We start from the raw sequence: 23,719 nt of genomic DNA, 5'->3' as shown, positions 1-23,719 counted from the left end.
CAATTAATTAAATCTGGGTTTTTTATTAATAAATAAACTAAAATCAGGCATGTAAGTTTGGTCTCATTTTTTTTAAATAAAATATAAGATAAATCCGGATTTTAGTAAATAGTAAATCTCTGATTTCAAGTAAAACAGAAAGTGAGTGGCCACACATTTCCCAAAACCAATGTTCCCTCATGTCTTTGAATGTGTGTGCAAAAATATCTTGCATGTGCTTTTTAAGTACCACATGCACAGAGAAGAGGGTAAGTCAGAATAAGTGAATCATTATGTATTTTAACACAATATTCTTTGCACCACAATTAGTTGTGTGTGCTGGCTTCAGATGCACACACATGAGTGCAAAGCTTAGAATAAATGTTGCTTTTCCACCTCATCGGGTAGGGGTGGAGAACATTCATATAATTATAGAACACCCTAGTCCCTTTTTTAGGGAGCAAACTATATAGAAACCAGAACCAGCATCTATTGAGAGGCCAGGGGTATATATATGGGGGGGGGCATATCTATCTATCTATCTATCATCTATCTATCTATCTATCTATCTATCTATCTATCTATCTATCTATCTATCTATCTATCTATCTATCTATAGTGAGGGAATATATAATGAGTAGAATAGGGAAGATATGTAGATGGCCTTTTAGCACCATCCAGGCAAATCATTTACCAGATAAGCCAGTTTTATCCCATTTGGCTTTCTGTGTTTTCTGATTTTGTGGGGGGGGGCATTCAGTTGTTAAGAAGGGATTCACATGGACCAAAAACATTTTTGGATAGATAATGTTGTCTTCAGGTAAAATGTTTCTTTAAGCAGCATAATTAAAACATACCTTTAAAATATTATGTCAGTTATGTATACTGAAACATCTCTGCAAGAAATACACAACTCTGTTGGCATATTATACAGAATTTAGTCTTTAATGGGGTCACCAAGGAACTGTTTTGCCCTCCCAATCAACAAAAGTGCCACTGTGTTGTTCAGTCAAGGAATAGATTATCTTCATCATTGCAGCAACACTGGTTTGTTTTGTTAATGGTGCCTGTAACAAAAAGAAAAATGATAAAACCTAAACAGTTATTCATTATTTTTGTAGATGAGAAATAGAAAGTTTGTGAGTACATTCTGGGTGCTCTGCTGAAGTAAGAACAAATAGGAACTTCTGAGTGTTGTTATAAAGTATCTCTATTTCAACAAAATTATGTATCAAGGTATGTAGCCCACAGGCTAAACTATATGTGCGTCTTCTTTCTATTGTTATGATTGTTCAGATAGAAAGACTCATCTGCCGATGCGGCATATACTAGCAGATTTGGTGGATCAGAAATTAAAATATTCAAACACACCTTATCCCCAAATTGACCAATATCAACGGTACATGGTACATGTATGGGCAGCCTTAGCTATGTTTACCTTTGCAACTATGTCAGCCCACCTCTTATGGAAGCAAGATAGTCAGCACAACTTCATAAATCTTTTCTTTTCTCTTGTGTCAAAGTGCAGGTTCCCCAGTGGCCACTTTCCACTGGCAAATGTAACAAACATTGAATTGGAACAGCACCACTCAATCTTCTTAAAATAAAAATGCCTTTATTGCAGACTTCTGCAGTATTACAGCTGTAATGCCCCAGAAGCCCACATCTTATTGTCTAAGAAACCATACATGTCAGGCTTTTCTTCCTATTGGAATCTCCTAGTGGGCCCCAAACAAGGACAAGTATATTCCTGTAGCTCAGTGCTGTCCAACTTCTGTGGTATGGAGGGCCAGAATTTTTCTGGCCTACATGGTGGAGGGCCAATAATAAAAGCCAGTGATAAGCTGGCCATAGACGCAAAGATTTCCCTGCAATATCGGACGAATGATCGTACGTCCTCATCTCCCGACCTGCCACTAACCATTCAGATCAAACAAAGCAGTAAAGAACAGACCAGCCGATGTTCTGCCCCACAGCAATCGTAGGAAAGTTTTTGTCCGACAAAGCTGACAGTGACAGCTCCCACTGAAGATCGTCAGATCGCTAATACATGCAGAGATATGATCGTCGGCCAACAGAAATCTTTAAACCTGTCGATTGAACGACCAATCAGCATGGCAAGATAAATGTCGGGACACTCCACACATGATCGAAATATAGATCTTTGCATCTATGGCCAGCTTTAGCTACTCACTGTTTTTAAACCACACCCATGTTACCACAAGACCATGTCCACATTAATTGTGGTAAAAAGAAAGACTTACACTCGCACACCCTGGCCGTCCAGACTTCAGCGACTCCCAGGTGCTCGATGCTAGAGCGAATGGGCAACCTCAGAAACAACGTAGGAACAAGACACACTGGCACAGCATGGGTGAGTTCAGCAGGTTAAACCTTGCTCGTTTATTGCGGATGCAACGTTTCGGGGCGTGACCCCTTTCTCAAGCATGCTTGAGAAAGGGGTCACGCCCCGAAACGTTGCATCCGCAATAAACGAGCAAGGTTTAACCTGCTGAACTCACCCATGCTGTGCCAGTGTGTCTTGTTCCCACATTAATTGTGGTAACACACCAAAAAAAAAACAAATGGTTGGTGCTTACTGCAAGGATATCACTTATCACTCATATGTGAAAAATGTAAAGTCATATTAAGACATACCCTTAAATCCATTTGCCTCCTCCTCCCCTTAAATACATATGCCTCCTCCTCCCCTTTCAGCAACATAACTATGGAGTGGCGTGTATGGGTGAAGATTGTGCAGCTGGGCCCGCCCATCTCCCTCCGGAAGCAGGTTTTTCAGTGTTCTGTTTGCTCGCGTAAACTGCCAGCAGTCTCACAGGGGGTGCGAGCCCTGGTACAATTGCACCGAGACTGCGAGCTCTGGTACAATTGCACCCACTGCTCCCCCGGTAGTCCCGCTACTGTCCCCTGTGTATAACAAAGCTCCCCCAGCACATGAATCACACCATAGGGGTCCCTACCTCCAGCACTTTGTATGAGTGTGAACAATGTTTCAGTCTGGGTCTCAGGTGTGAACAGTAGGGTGTGAACAATAAAGGTGTTAGAAATGTGAACAATGCAGGGGGGGATGACATGTGTGAACAATACAGGGGATTAAAATCTGAATTTGAGGTTTAAACATCTGTGTGATATGCTGGTGCTAACAGATATGGTAATATTCTACCAGAGGCCACAATCTACTTGGCCTCCGGTGAAGTGTTCAGTCATCCACAAGCAGGAAGAGGATAAAAATTAAACATCGCACTACCACACGTGATCTATATGATAACCTGCCCATGTGGGTTATCATATATAGGTAAACAGATCTTACCCTCAGATAACGTATGGATTGACATAGATTTGCAACTAGTACGGCTTTCAGAGACCAAGGGTCACTTAAGCCTTTTGCTAATTATTACTTTGAAAAGGGACATAGGTTACCAACATTTAACTATATAGGTATCGATCATGTGCCAGAACCACCTTGGAGATGTGGAGATTGGTCCCGATTGTTATTACAAGGGGAAACCTATTGGATAAAGAAACTGGGAACTTTGGCCCCAAATGGGTTGAATGAGCAGTGTTATTTTAACTGCTTTCGCAATGTAAGATGAAATTAAGGCTACTGAACTTACTCTTGTGATAACATGCTTGTTAAGGGGCATATTTATCAAGGGTCAAAGTGAATTTGAGGGAATTCTAAATTCTAAGTAATTTTTTGGAGACTTTGACCATCGAATAGGATACTACGTCTTTGAATTTACTTCGAATTCGATTAGAAGTAAAAATAGTTCGAATATTCGATAATAGTAGTACTGTCTCTTTAAAAAAACTTTGACTTCAATACTTCAATTAAACCTGCCGAAGTGCTATGTTAGCCTATGGGGACCTTCTACAACCATTTTCTAAGTCTCATCGAAGTAAAATCGGTCGATTCGAACAATTTAAAGGTGTGTGTTTTTAATGGTTATTTAATCTGGACAAAGGATGTGAGTCGAAACGTTGATTTTGTACCATGCTGAAATAAATGTATTTATTAAAAGAAGTCCCAGGAGTGTGCTGCTACAATTTATATATATATATATATATATATATATATATATATATATAGTCCAGTAGATGAAAGCACTCACAGCTCCATTGTAAAGTTAAAGTTTAAAAGGTTTCTTTATTGAACCCACATCAGATCAACGCGTTTCAACCCCCACAGGGCCGTCATCAGGATAGTGCAACCAAGTGAAACACCCATTTTAACTAGTGATAATCCAATCAGTGATGTGTGATCGTGATTACATCATCATTTATCTATTTAACCCATGGCATACCAACTTTAGCACCAGTAAATCCATATTTTAAATCTCAATCATTATTTAGTCAGATTCATTTCTGTTATTAAAAGACGCAATTCATCATATAAATACCCATATAAATACGAACCTATTAAATACAACAATACAGATAATAAATTAACTAGAAATATGATAGACTGGGAATTAATATCTCGAGAGTGATTAAATACAATTAAAAGTGATTAAAAAATGATTAAAAAAATGTGAAAACCATTTCATTATAAGATGAAATGCATAAGAGAACCCAATCCCACTGATGGTCTCTAAGTTAAAACCCAAGTACCATCCGTGAGATAGTCCTATAAGATACACTGTGTATAATCCCTACTGTGCAATGTTGAGAAAGTGCCATGTGCCCACATCGAAACATAATATAATATATCATATGGCATCATCTGGAAACCCAGATGATTCGCCGTAAAAATTCACACAATTACATTAAAAAGTCTTCTCGACTCAATAGTCCTTAATTTCAAACATTTAGGGGAGATCATTTTCAATTTACGGAGATTCTGGAATACATGGCAATATCCAAGAATTATAGTTACTATAGCGGATATAGATTACAGTCGATTATTAATATTTTCACCCTTACTAGGGCCAACAGTATCAGTGGTGTAGGAGGCATTACAGCCATCTTATAGGAAGCATGATAGAGATTGCATCTCATTTAACCCCTTAGGGGAAATAGTGTCCAAGGTTCCGATCCATCTGGCTTCCTTCTGTAGTAGGATCTTACCCCTATCACCCCCTCTTCTGGGGGGTGGAACACAGTCAATTAACATTGCTCGCAATGAGGGGAGTGAGTGATTATTGGTCAAAAAATGCCTAGCAAGAGGGGTGTCAGCTTTCCCACTACTCAAAGCCATGCGGATCACTGATCGATGATTGTTCATCCTTATCCGAAAGGATGTAACACATTTGCCAATGTAGTATAGGCCACACGGGCACATAATACAGTATACTACATATTCAGAAAGGCATGTCAAATTATGACGTATCGGAATTCTCTTACCGGTGTGGGGGTGAGGGAAGGTGCCCCCTGTCAGTAGGCACCCACAGGTTTTACACCCACCACAGCGGTAGCACCCAAGTTTACCCGCCTTAAGCCAGGTTTCACTTTTCTCCTTCCGCAGATCCGTCTCCATTAATATGTTTTTCAGAGATCGTCCCCGCCTGTAAGCACATATAGGAGGAGACATATCCGTAAATGGTAGATTTGTATCCAATTGCAATATTGGCCAATGTTTTCTCATCACTGAATTCACCTGTTTGCTCACAGGCATAAAATTAGTCACAAAAACCATTTTGTCATCCCTTTTCACATTAGTCACCTCACCCACTTGTCCAACTCCAGCATTTTTGCATGCTCTCTCGAGTTCTCCATTGAGGAAGTCCCATTCATATCCCCTTGTAAGGAATCTATCTCTCATTTCCAAGGCTTGTGTTCTAGCTGTGTCCCCATTTGTGTTAACCCTATAAACTCTTAGGAACTGGGTGTACAGGATTGATTTCAGCACTGCAGGCGGATGAAAACTCTGAGCGTGTAGCACCGTGTTACGGTCTGTATGCTTGCGAAAAAGTGTAGTCCCCACACCTTTAGGGGTACGGAATAACCTGACATCCAAGAAATCAACCATGTCACTGTGACAGTTAGCTGTAAATCTGACCGGGGTCGACAACTGGTTCAAATGGGTTACAAAGCCCTGGGCGCTACTGAGGTCCCCTCGCCAAATAATCAGAATATCATCGATGAATCTCCGATATAAAAGGAGATATTGACTGAAATTGGGATAAATATACTGGTGCTCAAAAGAGTCCATATATAGATTGGCATAAGAGGGGGCCACATTAGAGCCCATGGCGGTCCCTGTCTTCTGTAGATAAAATGTCTGTTCGAATCGAAAATAATTACACTTTAAGACCAACTCTAATAGAGTACATAAGAAATCGATTGGTGGATTCCCACTGTGTGTAGCCTCTAGTGCTCTCCTACATGCCAGCACGCCCTCCTCAGTAGGAATAATTGTATATAAACTACAGACATCTATTGTCATAAAAGTAGTGTCTTCTGGCAATGTGTCAATTTGTTTCAATGTTTCCAATAATGCTGCCGTATCTGCCACATAAGAATTCATGCCAGTACATAAGGGCTGCAAATGACTATCTAGAAAGCATGCAACATTGGAAAACAGAGATTCCCTTGCTGATATGATCGGTCGGCCGGGTGGAAAGGTGGAGAGGGAGAACTCGGAGATACTTAAAGGAACCAATAAGTATTTTTCCAATTTGACCAAACATGAGAGGGATGGCATTATTTCACTGCGAAATGATAGTGAGCTGATAATACGCCCTGCGGACAAGGGAGGTGCAGTGGTACTATTAGATAAATCCTATTATAGGGAGGAATTGTTACAACAATTGTCTGATGGTAATGTATATGAGAGATTGTCTGGAGACCCCACTAATAGGTTCAAAGCTATGCTGGATGTTCATCTGCAGATGGCGGTTTCGGCCGGGTGGATTAGTGGAAATTGTGGCGAATATATGATGAATAAATATCCGAAATGTCCTATAATCTATACGTTACCGAAAATACATAAGGACTCCACCTTTCCACCCGGCCGACCGATCATATCAGCAAGGGAATCTCTGTTTTCCAATGTTGCATGCTTTCTAGATAGTCATTTGCAGCCCTTATGTACTGGCATGAATTCTTATGTGGCAGATACGGCAGCATTATTGGAAACATTGAAACAAATTGACACATTGCCAGAAGACACTACTTTTATGACAATAGATGTCTGTAGTTTATATACAATTATTCCTACTGAGGAGGGCGTGCTGGCATGTAGGAGAGCACTAGAGGCTACACACAGTGGGAATCCACCAATCGATTTCTTATGTACTCTATTAGAGTTGGTCTTAAAGTGTAATTATTTTCGATTCGAACAGACATTTTATCTACAGAAGACAGGGACCGCCATGGGCTCTAATGTGGCCCCCTCTTATGCCAATCTATATATGGACTCTTTTGAGCACCAGTATATTTATCCCAATTTCAGTCAATATCTCCTTTTATATCGGAGATTCATCGATGATATTCTGATTATTTGGCGAGGGGACCTCAGTAGCGCCCAGGGCTTTGTAACCCATTTGAACCAGTTGTCGACCCCGGTCAGATTTACAGCTAACTGTCACAGTGACATGGTTGATTTCTTGGATGTCAGGTTATTCCGTACCCCTAAAGGTGTGGGGACTACACTTTTTCGCAAGCATACAGACCGTAACACGGTGCTACACGCTCAGAGTTTTCATCCGCCTGCAGTGCTGAAATCAATCCCGTACACCCAGTTCCTAAGAGTTTATAGGGTTAACACAAATGGGGACACAGCTAGAACACAAGCCTTGGAAATGAGAGATAGATTCCTTACAAGGGGATATGAATGGGACTTCCTCAATGGAGAACTCGAGAGAGCATGCAAAAATGCTGGAGTTGGACAAGTGGGTGAGGTGACTAATGTGAAAAGGGATGACAAAATGGTTTTTGTGACTAATTTTATGCCTGTGAGCAAACAGGTGAATTCAGTGATGAGAAAACATTGGCCAATATTGCAATTGGATACAAATCTACCATTTACGGATATGTCTCCTCCTATATGTGCTTACAGGCGGGGACGATCTCTGAAAAACATATTAATGGAGACGGATCAGCGGGAGGAGAAAAGTGAAACCTGGCTTAAGGCGGGTAAACTTGGGTGCTACCGCTGTGGTGGGTGTAAAACCTGTGGGTGCCTACTGACAGGGGGGACCTTCCCTCACCCCCACACCGGTAAGAGAATTCCGATACGTCATAATTTGACATGCCTTTCTGAATATGTAGTATACTGTATTATGTGCCCGTGTGGCCTATACTACATTGGCAAATGTGTTACATCCTTTCGGATAAGGATGAACAATCATCGATCAGTGATCCGCATGGCTTTGAGTAGTGGGAAAGCTGACACCCCTCTTGCTAGGCATTTTTTGACCAATAATCACTCACTCCCCTCATTGCGAGCAATGTTAATTGACTGTGTTCCACCCCCCAGAAGAGGGGGTGATAGGGGTAAGATCCTACTACAGAAGGAAGCCAGATGGATCGGAACCTTGGACACTATTTCCCCTAAGGGGTTAAATGAGATGCAATCTCTATCATGCTTCCTATAAGATGGCTGTAATGCCTCCTACACCACTGATACTGTTGGCCCTAGTAAGGGTGAAAATATTAATAATCGACTGTAATCTATATCCGCTATAGTAACTATAATTCTTGGATATTGCCATGTATTCCAGAATCTCCGTAAATTGAAAATGATCTCCCCTAAATGTTTGAAATTAAGGACTATTGAGTCGAGAAGACTTTTTAATGTAATTGTGTGAATTTTTACGGCGAATCATCTGGGTTTCCAGATGATGCCATATGATATATTATATTATGTTTCGATGTGGGCACATGGCACTTTCTCAACATTGCACAGTAGGGATTATACACAGTGTATCTTATAGGACTATCTCACGGATGGTACTTGGGTTTTAACTTAGAGACCATCAGTGGGATTGGGTTCTCTTATGCATTTCATCTTATAATGAAATGGTTTTCACATTTTTTTAATCATTTTTTAATCACTTTTAATTGTATTTAATCACTCTCGAGATATTAATTCCCAGTCTATCATATTTCTAGTTAATTTATTATCTGTATTGTTGTATTTAATAGGTTCGTATTTATATGGGTGAATTGTGATGAATATATGAAAATATGATGAATTGTGTCTTTTAATAACAGAAATGAATCTGACTAAATAATGATTGAGATTTAAAATATGGATTTACTGGTGCTAAAGTTGGTATGCCATGGGTTAAATAGATAAATGATGATGTAATCACGATCACACATCACTGATTGGATTATCACTAGTTAAAATGGGTGTTTCACTTGGTTGCACTATCCTGATGACGGCCCTGTGGGGGTTGAAACGCGTTGATCTGATGTGGGTTCAATAAAGAAACCTTTTAAACTTTAACTTTACAATGGAGCTGTGAGTGCTTTCATCTACTGGACTTTATAATTTTTTGGTTAGCACCCAGCCTTGACGCAAATGAGTGGTGAGTGCAGTGACGGCAAGTATTTTTTATATATATATATATATATATATATATATATATATATATGGTAAATAAATGCTAAACCTACTTGGAAATAGGGTATATTCCATCTTCTAATATCTAACATCTATTTAAAAAAACAGCAAAACTTCATAGCTGGGAGCTGAACAAATGTAAAGATAAAAATGTATTTCAATCTCATTAAAGAAAATTATGTCTTCCCAACTGCATTTTTTACTACGTAATTTGGGTGATTAAGAATGAGCATATCATTATATAAATGGAATTCATTCTATTACTCCAAGAGCTGTCAAAAAAAGCGCTTGGAGTTGCTTTATCATTAAAGGGATACTGTCATGGGAAAAAAAAAAAATTTCAAAATGAATCAGTTAAAAGTGCTGCTCCAGCAGAATTATGCACTGAAATCCATTTCTCAAAAGAGCAAACAGATTTTTTATATTCAATTTTGAAATTTGACATGGGGCTAGACATTTTGTCAATTTCCCTGCTGCCCCAAGTCATGTGACTTGTGCTCTGATAAACTTCAATCACTCTTTACTGCTGTACTGCAAGTTGGAGTGATATCGGCCCCTCCCATCCCCCCCATTAGCCAAACAAAAGAACAATGGGAAGGTAACCAGATAACAGCTCCCTAACACAAGATAACAGCTGCCTAAGATCTAAGAACAGCACTCAATAGTAAAAACCCATGTCCCACTGAGACACATTCAGTTACATTGAGAAGGAAAAACAGCAGCCTGCCACAAAGCATTTCTCTCCTAACGTGCAGGCACAAGTCACATGACCAGGGCAGCTGGGAAATTGCCAAAATGTCTAGCCCCATGTCAGATTTCAAAATTGAATATAAAAAAATCTGTTTGCTCTTTTGAGAAATGGATTTCAGTGCAGAATTCTGCTGGAGCAGCGCTATTAACTAATTCATTTTGAAAAAATTTTTTTTTCCAATGACAGTATCCCTTTAAAGTCTACAGGAAACCTTGCACAAAGTGAAAACATTTTCTCACACATTTAGATGTTTAAGAAAATAATGGTACACATAATTACTGAGTAAAAAAGCAAATGAAACATGAAAAATCATGAAGAATTTTCCAATTTTCAAAAAGCTCCCTCAGGGGATAGGCAATTATACAGCAGTAAGGAGCTCATAGCTAAGCAATATTGATTTACTGAATCTAAACAGACAATGAAGATATGTAAGCATAAAAATTATTATATTGATGTCTTGTTTTATTTCTTTTTCTTTAGTATTTTTCTTACCTCTTCACCCCCCATGTCAGTTTTCACCCAGCCTGGATGTATAGCAATCGAAATAATTCCATCCTGCCTGTAACCTTCCATGTGACACCTTGAGAGCATGTTCAGAGCAGCCTGTATATCAGAGCACCAATATATGGTCCATTAAGCACAGTACAGTAAATTCGTATTATGACCATTACAACTGACATTAAACTAAACAAGTTTGTTACAAGAAGTTTAAACCAGTCCAAAAAAGGTTCTGTTGCAGCCTGCTAGTTTTCCAGGTGCATAGCAACAGTTTTAAGGGGTTATTTACTAAGCTCCAAATACCCGATTGATTTTTTTTTATAAAATCGAACTTTTTTCAGAATTTATTAAACCCCGAGGGCTAAAAAGGCCGAATATAAAAACACGGCATATGAAACCTGTGGAGTTTGCATAAAAGTCAATGGGAACAGTCCCATTGATTTATGGTTGTGTCTGGGGTTGAAAATGGTGAAAACTCAGAAAAATTCTGAGATTTCGGGGAAATTTCACAAAAAAATCGTGAAAATCTGAGCTTTTCCCGCAAGGGAAAATAAGCATTAAAAACCCAAGCGGTTAGATCGGAGTTTGTAGCAGCCGATATTGGATAAATTCGGACCTTGATAAATAACCCCCTAAGTATGTTATAGAATGGCTAATTCTAAGCAACTTTACAATTAGCCTTCATGATATATTTTTTATAGTTTTTGAAATATTTGCCTTCTTCTTATGACTCTTTACAGCTTTTAAATGGGGGTCACTGACCCCATCTAAAAAACAAGTGCTCTGTAAGGCTACAAATTTATTGTTATTGCTACTTTTTATTACTTATCTTTATATTTAGGCCTCTACTATTTATATTCCAGTCTCTTTTTCAAATCAGAGCTTGGTTGCTAGGGTAATTTGGACCCTAGCAACCAGATTGCAGAAGTTTCAAACGATACTGAATAAAAAAGCTAAAAGAAGATCTAAACCCTCATATTTTTATAAATCTTTAACATTTATTAACAAATTAAAACAATCTTTCATAGTCATGCCCATCTTGCAGATTAATAAAAAGAGAAATAGCTCTGTGATATTGTTATGTCTTTAAACCAGCAGCAGCAAGGGGAATTAGCTATGATCATTTACCCTGAACTGCCTGCCCATGCTGCTCTTAGTGTATGTAAGCAAGGCTGGGCAACAGACTTGGTCTGGGTCATCGCAGGGGACATTTATTAAGACCCTGGACAAAAGTGCAAAAGCACTATGGTATGCACATGCTTGTACCCCTTAGTTCTCATTCACAAAGCACTTATGGCCAGGGTCTGGCTACACTCTGCACCTTGCACTAGATAAAAAAAAATTCTGGCATGAGGTGCAGTTCACTGTATGGTTTGTGCAAGACAGTCTTGTCACCCCAAATGTCCTATTTTTCTCAAATGTGAATATGCAAATTAGTGCTAGGATTTGGTTCGGTATTCGGACAAATCTTTTGTTAAGAAACTCAACATTAAATCAAACCCAAAGATACAGGTTCAATGTATTTGTAACTGATATGCCCTGGCATCTAGAATCAAATATTTCATGCAACTCTGTACAATTACATCTAGAATTCAACATTTAATTGAAATTAAAAATCACAGACTAATATATGAATGTATAATGTAAATATAAATTTATCACCCATAGGTGCAAATGTTATATAATGGATAATGTACCCTATATAGGAAATTACAGGTGTTGTGCTTGTGATATACTGTCATTTATCTGTCATACCTTGCTGCAGCGATAGGAGATAACTGGAAATGCTGAAAACAGATGGGGAAGCTCTTCTAGGGAGCCAAGCAGAGTTGAAATATGAACAATAGCTGATTTTCCTGAGCTTTCCACTCCAGATCGTTTTAGCAACTGATGGTATGCCTAAAAACAAGAAGAAGAAGCATTAAAACACATTATAGTAAAAATCAGGTTTGCACAAATAAATATATTCTGATAGGAAAAATAAAATTATGCAGGTCTATAAGGTCAAAAAATGGTGCAAACTACCATTTTTTTTGCACTCTACCCCACTGCTCAATGAACATAGGTCTTTGCATTCACCTCAATAATTATAGTTTGAGCTCCCCTAATGAATACAGTGCCACTGGCATTCAGAACTGCTCTTTAGCACCCTGTACCCTAGTCAGTGGTTGACTCAGGATATGATTCATAAAGCTTTATTAAAAATTAATGTAAACAAGGCACCAGGCCAGATGGCATACACCCCTGTGTTCTAAGAGAGCTTAGTTTTAGTTTTTCAACAGCCCCTATTTTTGATTTTCTAGTATGGTACCTATGGATTGGAGAAAAGCTGATGTCATTCCAATATTTAAAAAGGGATTACTATGTCAGTCTGGCAATTATAGGCCAGTAAGTTTGACATCTGTGGTGGAAAAATTATGTAAGGCTTGTTAAGGGATCACATTCAAAACTGTGTCCTAATGAATGGCATTATAAGCAGCAATCATCATAGCTTTATGAAGGATAGGTCATGTCAGACAAATTTGATTGCTTTTTATGATGAGGAAAGCAAGATGCTGGACAGTGAGGGGGGGGGAAGTAGATGTGATCTATTTGGATTTTGCCAAAGAGTTTGATACCGTACCCCACAAATGACTGTTTCACATGGATAGGAAACTGGCTACAGAATTGGGTACAGAGGGTGGTTGTTAATGGTATGTTCTTCCACTGTATAGAGCTCTGGTAAGGCCCCATCTAGAATATGCCAAACAGTTTTGGTCTCCAGTGTTCAAACAGGACATTATTGTATTATAGAGGATACAGAGAAGGGCAACTAAGCTGGTAAAATGTATAGAAAATTTTAGCTATGAGGAAAGACTGGTCAAGTTCACGCTGGAGAAGAGGCACTTAAGGGGTGATAGTATAACTATGTATAAATATATAAGGGGGTCATATAATAATCTCTCTAATTCTCTAATTCCGATTAGAAGAAAAGAGGTTCTGCCTAAATATTTGGAAGGGGTTTTTTACAGTGAGAGCTGTGAAGATGTGGAATTGTCTCCCTGAATCAGTTGTACTGGCTGATACATTAGATAGCTTTAAAAAGGGGTTGGATGGCTTTTTAGCAAGTGAAGGAATACAGGGTTATGAGAGATAGTTGATCCAGGGACTAGTCCAATTGCCATTTTGGGTATTACACAGTCAGCTCATCGTGGCACCAGAACATAAAGCAATCAAATATTTGTATATGCATGCCTTTAGGTTGGGTGGTTAACTTTAAATATGTTATAGAATAGCCAATTATTAGCAACGCTGAAGTTTGTCTTCATTTTTTATAGGTTTTTCATTAATTGGTTTCCTCTTCTGACTATTCCAGCGTTCAGATGGGGGTCACCGACATCATCAGCCAATAAACTATTGCTCTGTTGGGCTACAATTTTATTGTTACTTTTCATTACTTATCTTTCTATTCAGGCCAATCCTTTTCATATTCCACTTTTCTCATTCAAAACACTACCTGGTTGCTAGGGTAATTTGAACCTAGCAAGCTGCTAAAATTTTAAACTGCAGAGCTGCTGCAAAAGCAAAATAATTCAAAAACCACAAATAAAAAATGAAAACCAATTGGAAATTGTCTCAGAAAGGAAGTCATTACATCATACTAAAAGTTATTTTTAAGGTATTTTTCTTCTTAGCTCTAACCTGAGTCATTAGCATAGGGCCAACTACATTGACGTTGTAGACATTCATCATGTCTTCCGAAGTCTGGGTCTCCAGTGAGTTTGGATTCATAATCCCAGCATTATTGATCAGCAGGTCCAGGCCTTGTCCATTTAGATGCTTCTCTACTTCTTTAACAGATGCATTAACACTTGCAGGGTTGGTAGTATCTGGAAAGTAGAGAGATAATCAGTTGTGAGTTTAATACAAATATGTTATGTCTTTATACTGGGAGAGTGTAATAAAAGCCATTTGCATTAGGTCAATTAACCCACATGATTGCTTTCAAACAGGGTACCACTAAAGGTGGCCATAGATGCAAAGATCCGCTCGTTTGGCGATGTTGCCAAACGAGCGGATCTTTCCCCGATATGCCATTAACAGGCATGGCTATATCGGGGGTAATCTGATTGTTCGGCCGTATGGCCGAACGATCAGATTACGATGTGCCATGAGCTCCGGCGGGATCGGTCGGGTCAAAATCAAACCTGGCCGATCGACCAAACGACCGATCTCCGCCGGGCGAAAGATGTCGGCACACGCCACACACGATCCGAAAAGAAGAATCCTCAATTCGTACGATCCGATCTGTGTGTCTATGGCCACCTTAATTGCTATGTGATGATTGATTGCTAGAGGTTAGTAGACCTGGTGCATAATTTTTAAAACATAACCCATAATGTAACTCTGCAAATCTATTGGGCCAGTAAAAAATAACAACCAGTCACACATATACTTACTGTATAGATAATTTCTATAAAAATTTTAAATAAAATAGAAATTAATACCATGCAACTTTGAGTACTTTTTCCATATTTTATTAAAACGGTTGAGATTTTCAGTCTGATTGAAAATAAATGGAACAATGTGATTTTTGTCTGTGTGAAATTTTTTTCCATGATTAAATGCAACTGTGACTATTCAGCCTTTTCTTAAACAGGCTAGTACTCTAGAATAAATAAATTCCATCACAGAGAAAAACACGAGATTCTTTTCTGGCCCACTTTTTTGCAATTATCGTGTATTTTTTTTCTTGAACTCAAATATCCATGATTGTGTTGCACATGAGTGTGTGTAAGCTTGTGATTGGTGCTTGTAGTATGAAAAAGAGAAAATATAAATGCCCAAGTCCTAAGCAAGACAAACTAATGTATTGTCAACTTACCTAGCTGAATTACTACAACATTTGGATGATTTTCAGACAGCTTCCTTAACTCCTGTAAAATAACACCAAGTAAAATGTTTAATTATATACAGATATCTGGTATGTATTTGGTAATTTCATTAATATATGTGCTAGTATTTATTTATGGTGATCATTGGGATACATCAAGTTAGTGCAGTTTTTACCCACTTTTCATTAGCACTGTTTCAATAAAAAATATTGCAATAATTAGTCCATAGAGAATGGCAAAAAGAATTCTAAATAAATGTTCATTATCTATTTTAAGAAAAATCAATAGAAAAAGAGGGAACACTTCTTATTCCCACTCTGCTTGTTCTATACCCCACAAATGAGAAAAATGGTTTATCTCAAGCTAATAGACTGGGCATTATATCTCTAAATCATTATATTAAGAGTAAGCTCCACTTTGATCATGTCACACACCAATTGTTTAGTCTAATATTATATTCACACCTCTCATATACATAGCTACAGGGCCGGATTTAAATATTGGGGGCCCCTACGCCCCCTGTAATTTGTCAAACCCTTCCCCACCCTTTTCTTCGCTCAAATTTTCATCAGTGTGACATAAGCAATGGGGACTGGTGCACGGGAAATTTAAAAAAACTCTCGTAACTCCTGCACATACCCAGTGTTTCTGAACCAATGTGGGTGTGGTTGGGCAGCATGCCGCCCTCTTAAATCCTGCCACCCTAGGCCCGGGCCTTGGTGGCCTCTCCACAAATCCGGGCCTGCATAGCTAATTAAAGCATTAACTCTCTCGGCTTGCCATCTCTGTGCACAGTATACATTCAACTACCTGTCCACCCCATTATTTATCCCTCTCTGTGGGGCTCATTTATAAACACTGGGGAAATTTGCTCCAGGGCAGTAGCCCATAGAAACCAATCAAATATTTGCTTTTATTGTCAGTCACTGATTGGATGCCATGGGTTACTGCCCATGGACAAATTTTCCCAGTGATAATAAATGAGTGTCTGTGTGTCTTTTCCCTGTACATTTTCCTACCTCACTATGCACTGAACCCCTTGTTTTTTTATTATCTACCTATTTATCAATGTTCATTTAAATTTCTCATTAAAACAAATTAGACTGCTGTCTAAAGGTTCCATGCAGGATGCTGCCACTTTGCAGAGTGATTTGTCTAAATTGGAAAACTGGGTAGCAAACTGGAAAATGAGGTTCAATGTTGATAAATGCAAGGTTATGCACTTTGGCGAAAATAATATAAATGCAAGTTATACACTAAATGGCAGTGTGTTGGGAGTTTCCTTAAATGAGAAGAATCTAGGGGTCTTTGTAGATAACACGTTGTCTAATTCTGGGCAGTGCCATTCTGTGGCTACTAAAGCAAATAAAGTTCTGTCTTGCATAAAAAAGGGCATTAACGCAAGGGATGAAAGCATAATTATGCCTCTTTATAGGTCCCTGGTAAGGCCTCATCTGGAGTATGCAGTGCAGTTTTGGACTCCAGTCCTTAAGAGGGATATACATGAGCTGGAGAGAGTGCAGAGACGTGCAACTAAATTGGTTAGAGGGATGGAAGACTTAAATTATAAGGGTAGACTTTCAAGGTTGGGGTTGTTTTCTCTGGAAAAAAGGCGCTTGCGAGGGGACATGATCAGGGGCGTAACTACTGGGGGAGCAGGGGGTGCAACTGGGCCAGGGCCTGCACCCCCCCAGGGCCCCCCCGGAAGATCACGCGCTGCAGCCGGCTGGAGTCGGCTGCAGCCGCAGAGAAAAATCACGCAGACGAGGGTGGGGGCGGGCCCGGCTGCACGGCCCGCACCAGGGTCCGCCCCCACCAAGTTCCGTTACTGGACATGATTGCACTTTACAAGTACATTAGAGGACATTATAGACAAATAGCAGGGGATCACCGTACCAGAGGCCACCCCTTTAGACTAGAAGAAAAGAACTTTCATTTGAAGCAACGTAGGGGGTTCTTCACAGTCAGGACAGTGAGGTTGTGGAATGCACTGCCGGGTGATGGCTGATTCCGTTAATGCCTTTAAGAATGGCTTGGATGATTTTTTGGACAGACATAATATCAAAGGCTATTGTGATACTAAGCTCTATAGTTAATATAGGTATATAGAATTTAATTAAAAGTAGGGAGGGGTGTGTGTATGGATGCTGGGTTTTCATTTGGAGGGGTTGAACTTGATGGACTTTGTCTTTTTTCAACCCAATTTAACTATGTAACTATGATTGTTTGATAATGTCACAATACGGACGTTCCTCATCTGATCACTTACACAAGATATGCCTCTAACATACAGTTTATATTTATATATATTTTATTTTTAACTTCATTGCGCTTTTTGTAACACCTTCTTTTTGCACCCTTTTAGTTTGTCGTAGTTCACTTCCTTTTTCATATCTATTCTCTTTTGTTTCCTCATACCTGTATCTTTTAAAATCCTTCACTGGCACCTATAAATTGTCCACTGCCGACTTTAACATCATCCATTGAGCAGTTATAAAAACTACAGTCATTCAGTTTAAGGAAAGATTTGTTTTATTGACTTGCCTTGCTCCACTCTACTTTTCCTAGCGCTTACTGTATATTGGGTGCTCCTTGTGACACCTTGTAGCATGACTGCAGCCACGTTCCCTTTAGAAGGAGACCACATGGCTGTAGTAATAGAAGATGAAGTATGGCTGGAATAGTACAACATGGGAGTAAGGCAGGGAAAAACAAACAAGACAAAAAGTTGAACTGGAGCAGGAGTAAAAGTTAGGACTCCCTTAAATGAACAATATTTGGGTTAGGTGTAGTTCACCTTGACAAAACTGAATCTCATGGTTTAGCACCTAAAACTGAATAGAACTGATGTGGCCTATTATTTGTGATAATTTCCTGTATGTATCTCATACACTTCAGCACTATCTATTTTTTTTGCAGCAGAACCCACTGGTGCAATTGTCAGTTTAACCAAACGTTAAATGGCCTCATGCAGTATATGTCCACTGAATGGACGGGTAATAATCCATTGTGATGTGCAGGATTACTAATAGAAATCACAGCTGCATGCACCATCTGAAACAGTTCCTAGGGCATCACTTACACAAGTTCAGACATGTTTAAAGGGATACTGTCATGTGAAAACATGTTTTTTCAAGACACATCAGTTAATAGTGTTGCTCCAGCAGACTTCTGCACTGAAATCCATTTTTCAAAAGAGCAAACTGTTTTTTTATATTTAATTTTGAAATCTGAAATGGGGCTGACATGGGGAACGGACATATTGTCAGTTTCCCAGGTGCCCCCAGTCATGTGACTTAAGCTCTGATAAACTTCAGTCACTCTGCTACAAGTTGGAGTGATATCCCCCTCTCCCTTTCCCTTCCAGCAGCCTAACAATGGGAAGGTAACCAGGCAGCAGCTCCCTAACACAAGATAATAGCTCCCAGGTAGATATAAGAATTCAGGTCCCACTGCGATTCCTTTAGTTACATTGAGTAGGAGAAACAATAGCTTGTCAGAAAGAAATTGCATAGTGCAGCACTGGCTCTTTCTGAAAGCACAGGATCAGGCAAAATGACCTGAGATGGCTGCCTACACATCAATATTACAACTAAAAAAAACTTGTTGGTTCAGGAACATTTTATATGGTAGAGTGGTAGAGGGAATTATTTGCAGTGTAAACAGTGTAAACTTATTTTATAAATGATTACTGGTAACTTAAAATCTAATTTAAAGAAGATGCTTTCTTTATATTAACTTGTATTGTGATGTAAAACATAGTAATCTATTCTAAAACAACACCGACTTTTTGGGGGGCTTTTGGACAAAAAATTTTAAAATTTGGAGAAAAAAGTCAAAAAAATTTGAGCAATTCGTGAGGAAGCTCGAAAGATTTTTTGCTTGTTTTTATCAAGTTTTTCCTAGATTCAATTAAACTGAGTTTTTTTTATTAATAAACAAGCTAAAATCGGGAATGGGAGTTTGGTCGTTGTTTTTTTTATAAAATATGATAAAAATTCGGATTTTAGTAAATCACTACACTACATCAGGCTACAAGGTGAACAACCCCTTTAAATCATTCGGTTGTTATTACTGAATTATGACAAACACTGCTAATTCTAAATTATAGCACCACTTGTTTGCTTCCCTTGTGTTAGGGAGCTGCTATCTGGTTACCTTCCCATTGTTCTTTTGTTTGGCTGCTGGGGGGAAAGGGAAGGGGGTGATCTCACTCTAACTTGCAGAACAGCTGTAAAGAGTGATTATAGTTTATCAGAGCACAAGTCACATGACTGGAGGCAGCTGGGAAATTGACAATATGTCTAGCCCCATGTCAGATTTCAAAATTGAATATAAAAAAATCTGTTTGCTCCTTTGAGAAATGGATTTCAGTGCAGAATTCTGCTGGAGCAGCACTATTAACTGATTCATTTTGAAAAAATTTTTTCCCATGACAGTATCCCATTAAATGAAATGTCACCCTTTTTATAATGGCCACTTATATACTGATATGCTGTATATTAAAGGAGCATGTCATATTATATGTCACCTTGGCAACCAGGTAAATTCTAAAAAAGAAAACAAAACAACTAAAATACATAGCCTTTGTGTGGTGTGGTGTTCATGCAAATGGCCTGTAGATGTCACTGTGCTCATACTTATACTATGCATACTTCCTGGAAGCTTAAAAGTGAAAGCTTACTGTTGTGCAATGGCTACATGACTCTGCTAATAAAGCACAGTTATACTCATCCTCGGCTACCCAAAACATAACACTTTGCTAATTTGATTAGACAAAAGTTACTAAAGGTCAGTACTTAGGAGCAGATACCATTTGTCAAACCCATGTAAATGCAGCAAAATCTAGTTTGCTATTGAGAGAAAACAACTGCATGGTAAGCCAAGGGCACTTTAGCTCATGAGGCTCTGTGCAGAATAGGTGGCTATGGAATGCATTTTATTCAGTATTGGAATCTCTGCTAAACCAGTCAAGTAGGATTGCCAGTTGTACTGCTTTAGGCAGTACAGTCCTGTTTTTGAGAACTATGACCGCCATCCTGTGCCACGTTAATTTTTGAGGCCTGTCTATAAAGAATTATATAAATTACCTTCCTTATACTAAAACAGCAGGAACTGAAGAAAATATGAAGGTGTGGGACAAATCCAAGGCAGCAACTGGACTGCAATAATTTCTTTATTGGGGGTAGAGATACACAACATGTTTCGGGCGGCGCCCTTTGTCAAGTGTGAACTGAAGGCCACAATAAACCATTAACCTATTTTTATTACAATTTTATGTAGTTGCCATTGGAAACACAGTATGATATTTGACAAATAAATTATTCTAAGTATATTTTCTGCAATCTTTTTATAAATTTAAATTCGTCATAAAACATGTTTGGTTAAAGGAAAACTAAAAATGAATATGGCTAAAAAGTTCATATTCTATATACTATAACTTATTGCACCAGCCTAAAGTTTCAGCTTCTCAATAGCAGCAATGATCCAGGACTTCAAACTTAAAATAAAGGAGGTCACCATCTTGGAAAGTGTCTGCAATACTCACATGCTCAGTGGGCTCTGAGCAGCTGTTGAGAAGGTAAGCTTAAGGGTCATCACAAATTATCAAGCAGAAAATTAGATTTGGCTGTAATATAAGCTGATTCTACAGGGCTGATTATTAAATTATAATGCTAGTTCACTGTTTTCTGTGATGCCATATCGTAATTATCTGTATTAATTACTAATCAGTCTTATATTGTGACATAAATATTTTATGTGTACTATAAATTGTGAGTTGGTCCCTAAGCTCAGTAAGTGACAGCAGCACAGAGCATGTGCAGTGAATCAGCAGAAAGAAGATTGGGAGCTACTAGGGCATCATTGGAGATATAGATCTTCCCTGCTAAAGCGCTGTGGTTGCCTTTGGCTGGCACAGAAGCCAAAAACATAATGTACATTTCTAGCTACTTTAGTTAGGCTTTAGTTCTCATTTAAGTGGTTAAGGGTAACTTCAGTGTCTGTGTCCTTCTTTTAAGAGATTTAGAAAAATGGCCACCCTACAGTCAAGTGACCTGATTTTGTTTACCTGACTCTGCTGAGCACTTGGGTCCCGGCATGTGGCAAATATCTTATGAGGAGGATTCTGGCTGTTAAGAAATTGTTGCACAAATTCAAATCCAATCCCCCGGTTTGATCCAGTCACCAAGACAGTGCGGAGATTGAGCTCAGACATGTTAACTTTGTTGGTCTCTGCCACAGGGTTCTGCTTCTTTCTGTTACTTATCTCTCACTGCCTCTGCCTGTGACTTATTTTCACTACTCTCGTTCACTCCAGGAAGTAGCTGCTAAGCATGTAACTTGAAGTTCCACATTCTCTAAACATTAACACTTTCCCTGATAACATTTTGTGATGTAACATCTAGGGAATAGTCAAAAATGCAGTGTTACAGTAGTGAAAGGGAACAGTAATAGGGGGAGGCAGAAGGCTGTAAAAAAAAAACCACAAAGCAAACAATCGTTGATACAATACAAAGTTGATGTAATTCCACTCTAAAGTACAGATATAAAGTAGAGTGCAGAAATCACATTTTAAGGGTCTCCAGTGTTTATTTTCTATCAAGCAACTGTGACATTTGGTTGGGGTCAGGTGGTGGCATTTACTACTCCACTAACTGCCCTGCAATTACTTCCTGCTCAGTGGAATGGAGTGTTGCCCAGGATTTACAGTTAGGACTGCAATATATACCTTCTGAAAATATTAGGCAAATAAAGAAGTAAAGATAGGCCTTAGATTTGTGTCCTATGAAAACAGGATGGGCCATTTACCGTTGTAGGGGCAGGATGCAAAATGCAAAAAAACAGGTGTAATCTGCCATATGTTTCTACATATTCCATATCAGCCTTTCCTGCTGATAGCACCCAGAGACACTGGCCCTTGCGATCCAGAATGAAGCTTGGCCTTTAAATACAATGCTGGCTGTGTTCAGCAGTATTGTATTCATGAGGGACAGAAAGAAAGAAGCACGTAGGCATTCTACCTTTCGTCCTCTAACTCGTGCGTCAATCAGATATGCAAGATATGGAGTATTGGTGCAGGCGGTAATGACAGTGCTGTCATGTGCACCCCAGCGCTGAGCACAGATATTTAATCTATTCTTTGTATGACAAAAGATCGTTCATTTCTATATAATGATCGACAACTAACTATTCAGATTGAATATAGTAGTAAAAATAACAAATCCGATGATATTCTGGCCATTAATTGACCGACAGCAATCGCTACGAAAATTATGTCTGACAAATGGTAGCGACAGTCACCCACTGATATTATCAAATCAGCAATAAATACAGAGATAATATTGTTAGCTGACAAAAATCTTCGAACCTGTCCTATCAACTAAAATCTGATCATTAATTATGCCTCTTTATAGGTCCCTGGTAAGGCCTCATCTGGAGTATGCAGTGCAGTTATGGACTCCAGTCCTTAAGAGGGATATAAATGAGCTGGACAGAGTGCAGAGATGTGCAACTGGTTAGAGGGATGGAAGACTTAAATTATGAGGGTAGACAAGGTTGGGGTTGTTTTCTCTGGAAAAAAGGCGCTTGCGAGGGGACATGATTGCACTTTACAAGGACTTTATAGACAAATAGTAGGGGACCTTTTTACCCATAAAGTGGATCACCGTACCAGAGTCCACCCCTTCAGACTAGAAGAAAAGAACTTTCATTTGAAGCAACGTACGGGGTTCTTCACAGTCAGGACAGTGAGGTTGTGGAATGCACTGCCGGGTGATGTTGTGATGGCTGATTCAGTTAATGCCTTTAAGAATGGCTTGGATGATTTTTTGGACAGACAGAATATCAAAGACTATTGTGATACTAAACTCTATAGTTAGTATAGGTATATATAATTTATGTGAAAGTATGGAGGGGTGTGTGTTAGTGATGTGCGGGCCGACCCGATACCCGCGGGTCGGGCGGGTGCGGGTTGACCTCGCACTACTCCTCGCGGGTGGCGGTGGGTGCAGGTTGAGCTCTTCTCCTGCTCTCCCTGCGTTCCTATGCCGACTTCCGACTTCAGGTTTTATAGTCTCGTTTCTC

The 23,719-nt window shown here is 39.1% G+C and overlaps 1 protein-coding gene across 1 annotated transcript; it reads right to left on the bottom strand.

Annotated features, from left to right (window-relative positions):
- Nucleotides 1–903: 903 nt before the first annotated feature.
- On the bottom strand, nt 904–21,961 carry LOC108714011 (C-factor). Its single transcript, XM_018257828.2, has 6 exons — nt 21,705–21,961; nt 15,625–15,676; nt 14,442–14,629; nt 12,516–12,659; nt 10,755–10,865; nt 904–1,046 (listed from the first exon to the last, which is right to left on the bottom strand). Exons 1-6 carry the CDS (start codon nt 21,849–21,851, stop codon nt 933–935), a joined length of 756 nt encoding a protein of 251 aa, XP_018113317.1. The 5' UTR covers nt 21,852–21,961; the 3' UTR covers nt 904–932.
- Nucleotides 21,962–23,719: the final 1,758 nt, after the last annotated feature.

The sequence above is a fragment of the Xenopus laevis genome, chromosome 4L (genome assembly GCF_017654675.1).
Source record: "Xenopus laevis strain J_2021 chromosome 4L, Xenopus_laevis_v10.1, whole genome shotgun sequence".
NCBI classification, from domain to species: domain Eukaryota; kingdom Metazoa; phylum Chordata; class Amphibia; order Anura; family Pipidae; genus Xenopus; species Xenopus laevis.
The sequence above is the reverse complement of the archived record's forward strand: the minus strand, read 5'-3'. Positions and strand labels throughout refer to the sequence as shown.

Coding starts and splice junctions, on each gene's coding strand:
- LOC108714011 (XM_018257828.2), bottom strand. CDS start 21,851: ATGTCTGAGCTCAATCTCCGCACTGTCTTGGTGACTGGATCAAACCGG. Junction 10,866..12,515: donor TCTCCTATCGCTGCAGCAAG/GTATGACAGATA, acceptor TCTGATATACAG/GCTGCTCTGAACATGCTCTC. Junction 1,047..10,754: donor CTGACATGGGGGGTGAAGAG/GTAAGAAAAATA, acceptor TTTTTGTTACAG/GCACCATTAACAAAACAAAC.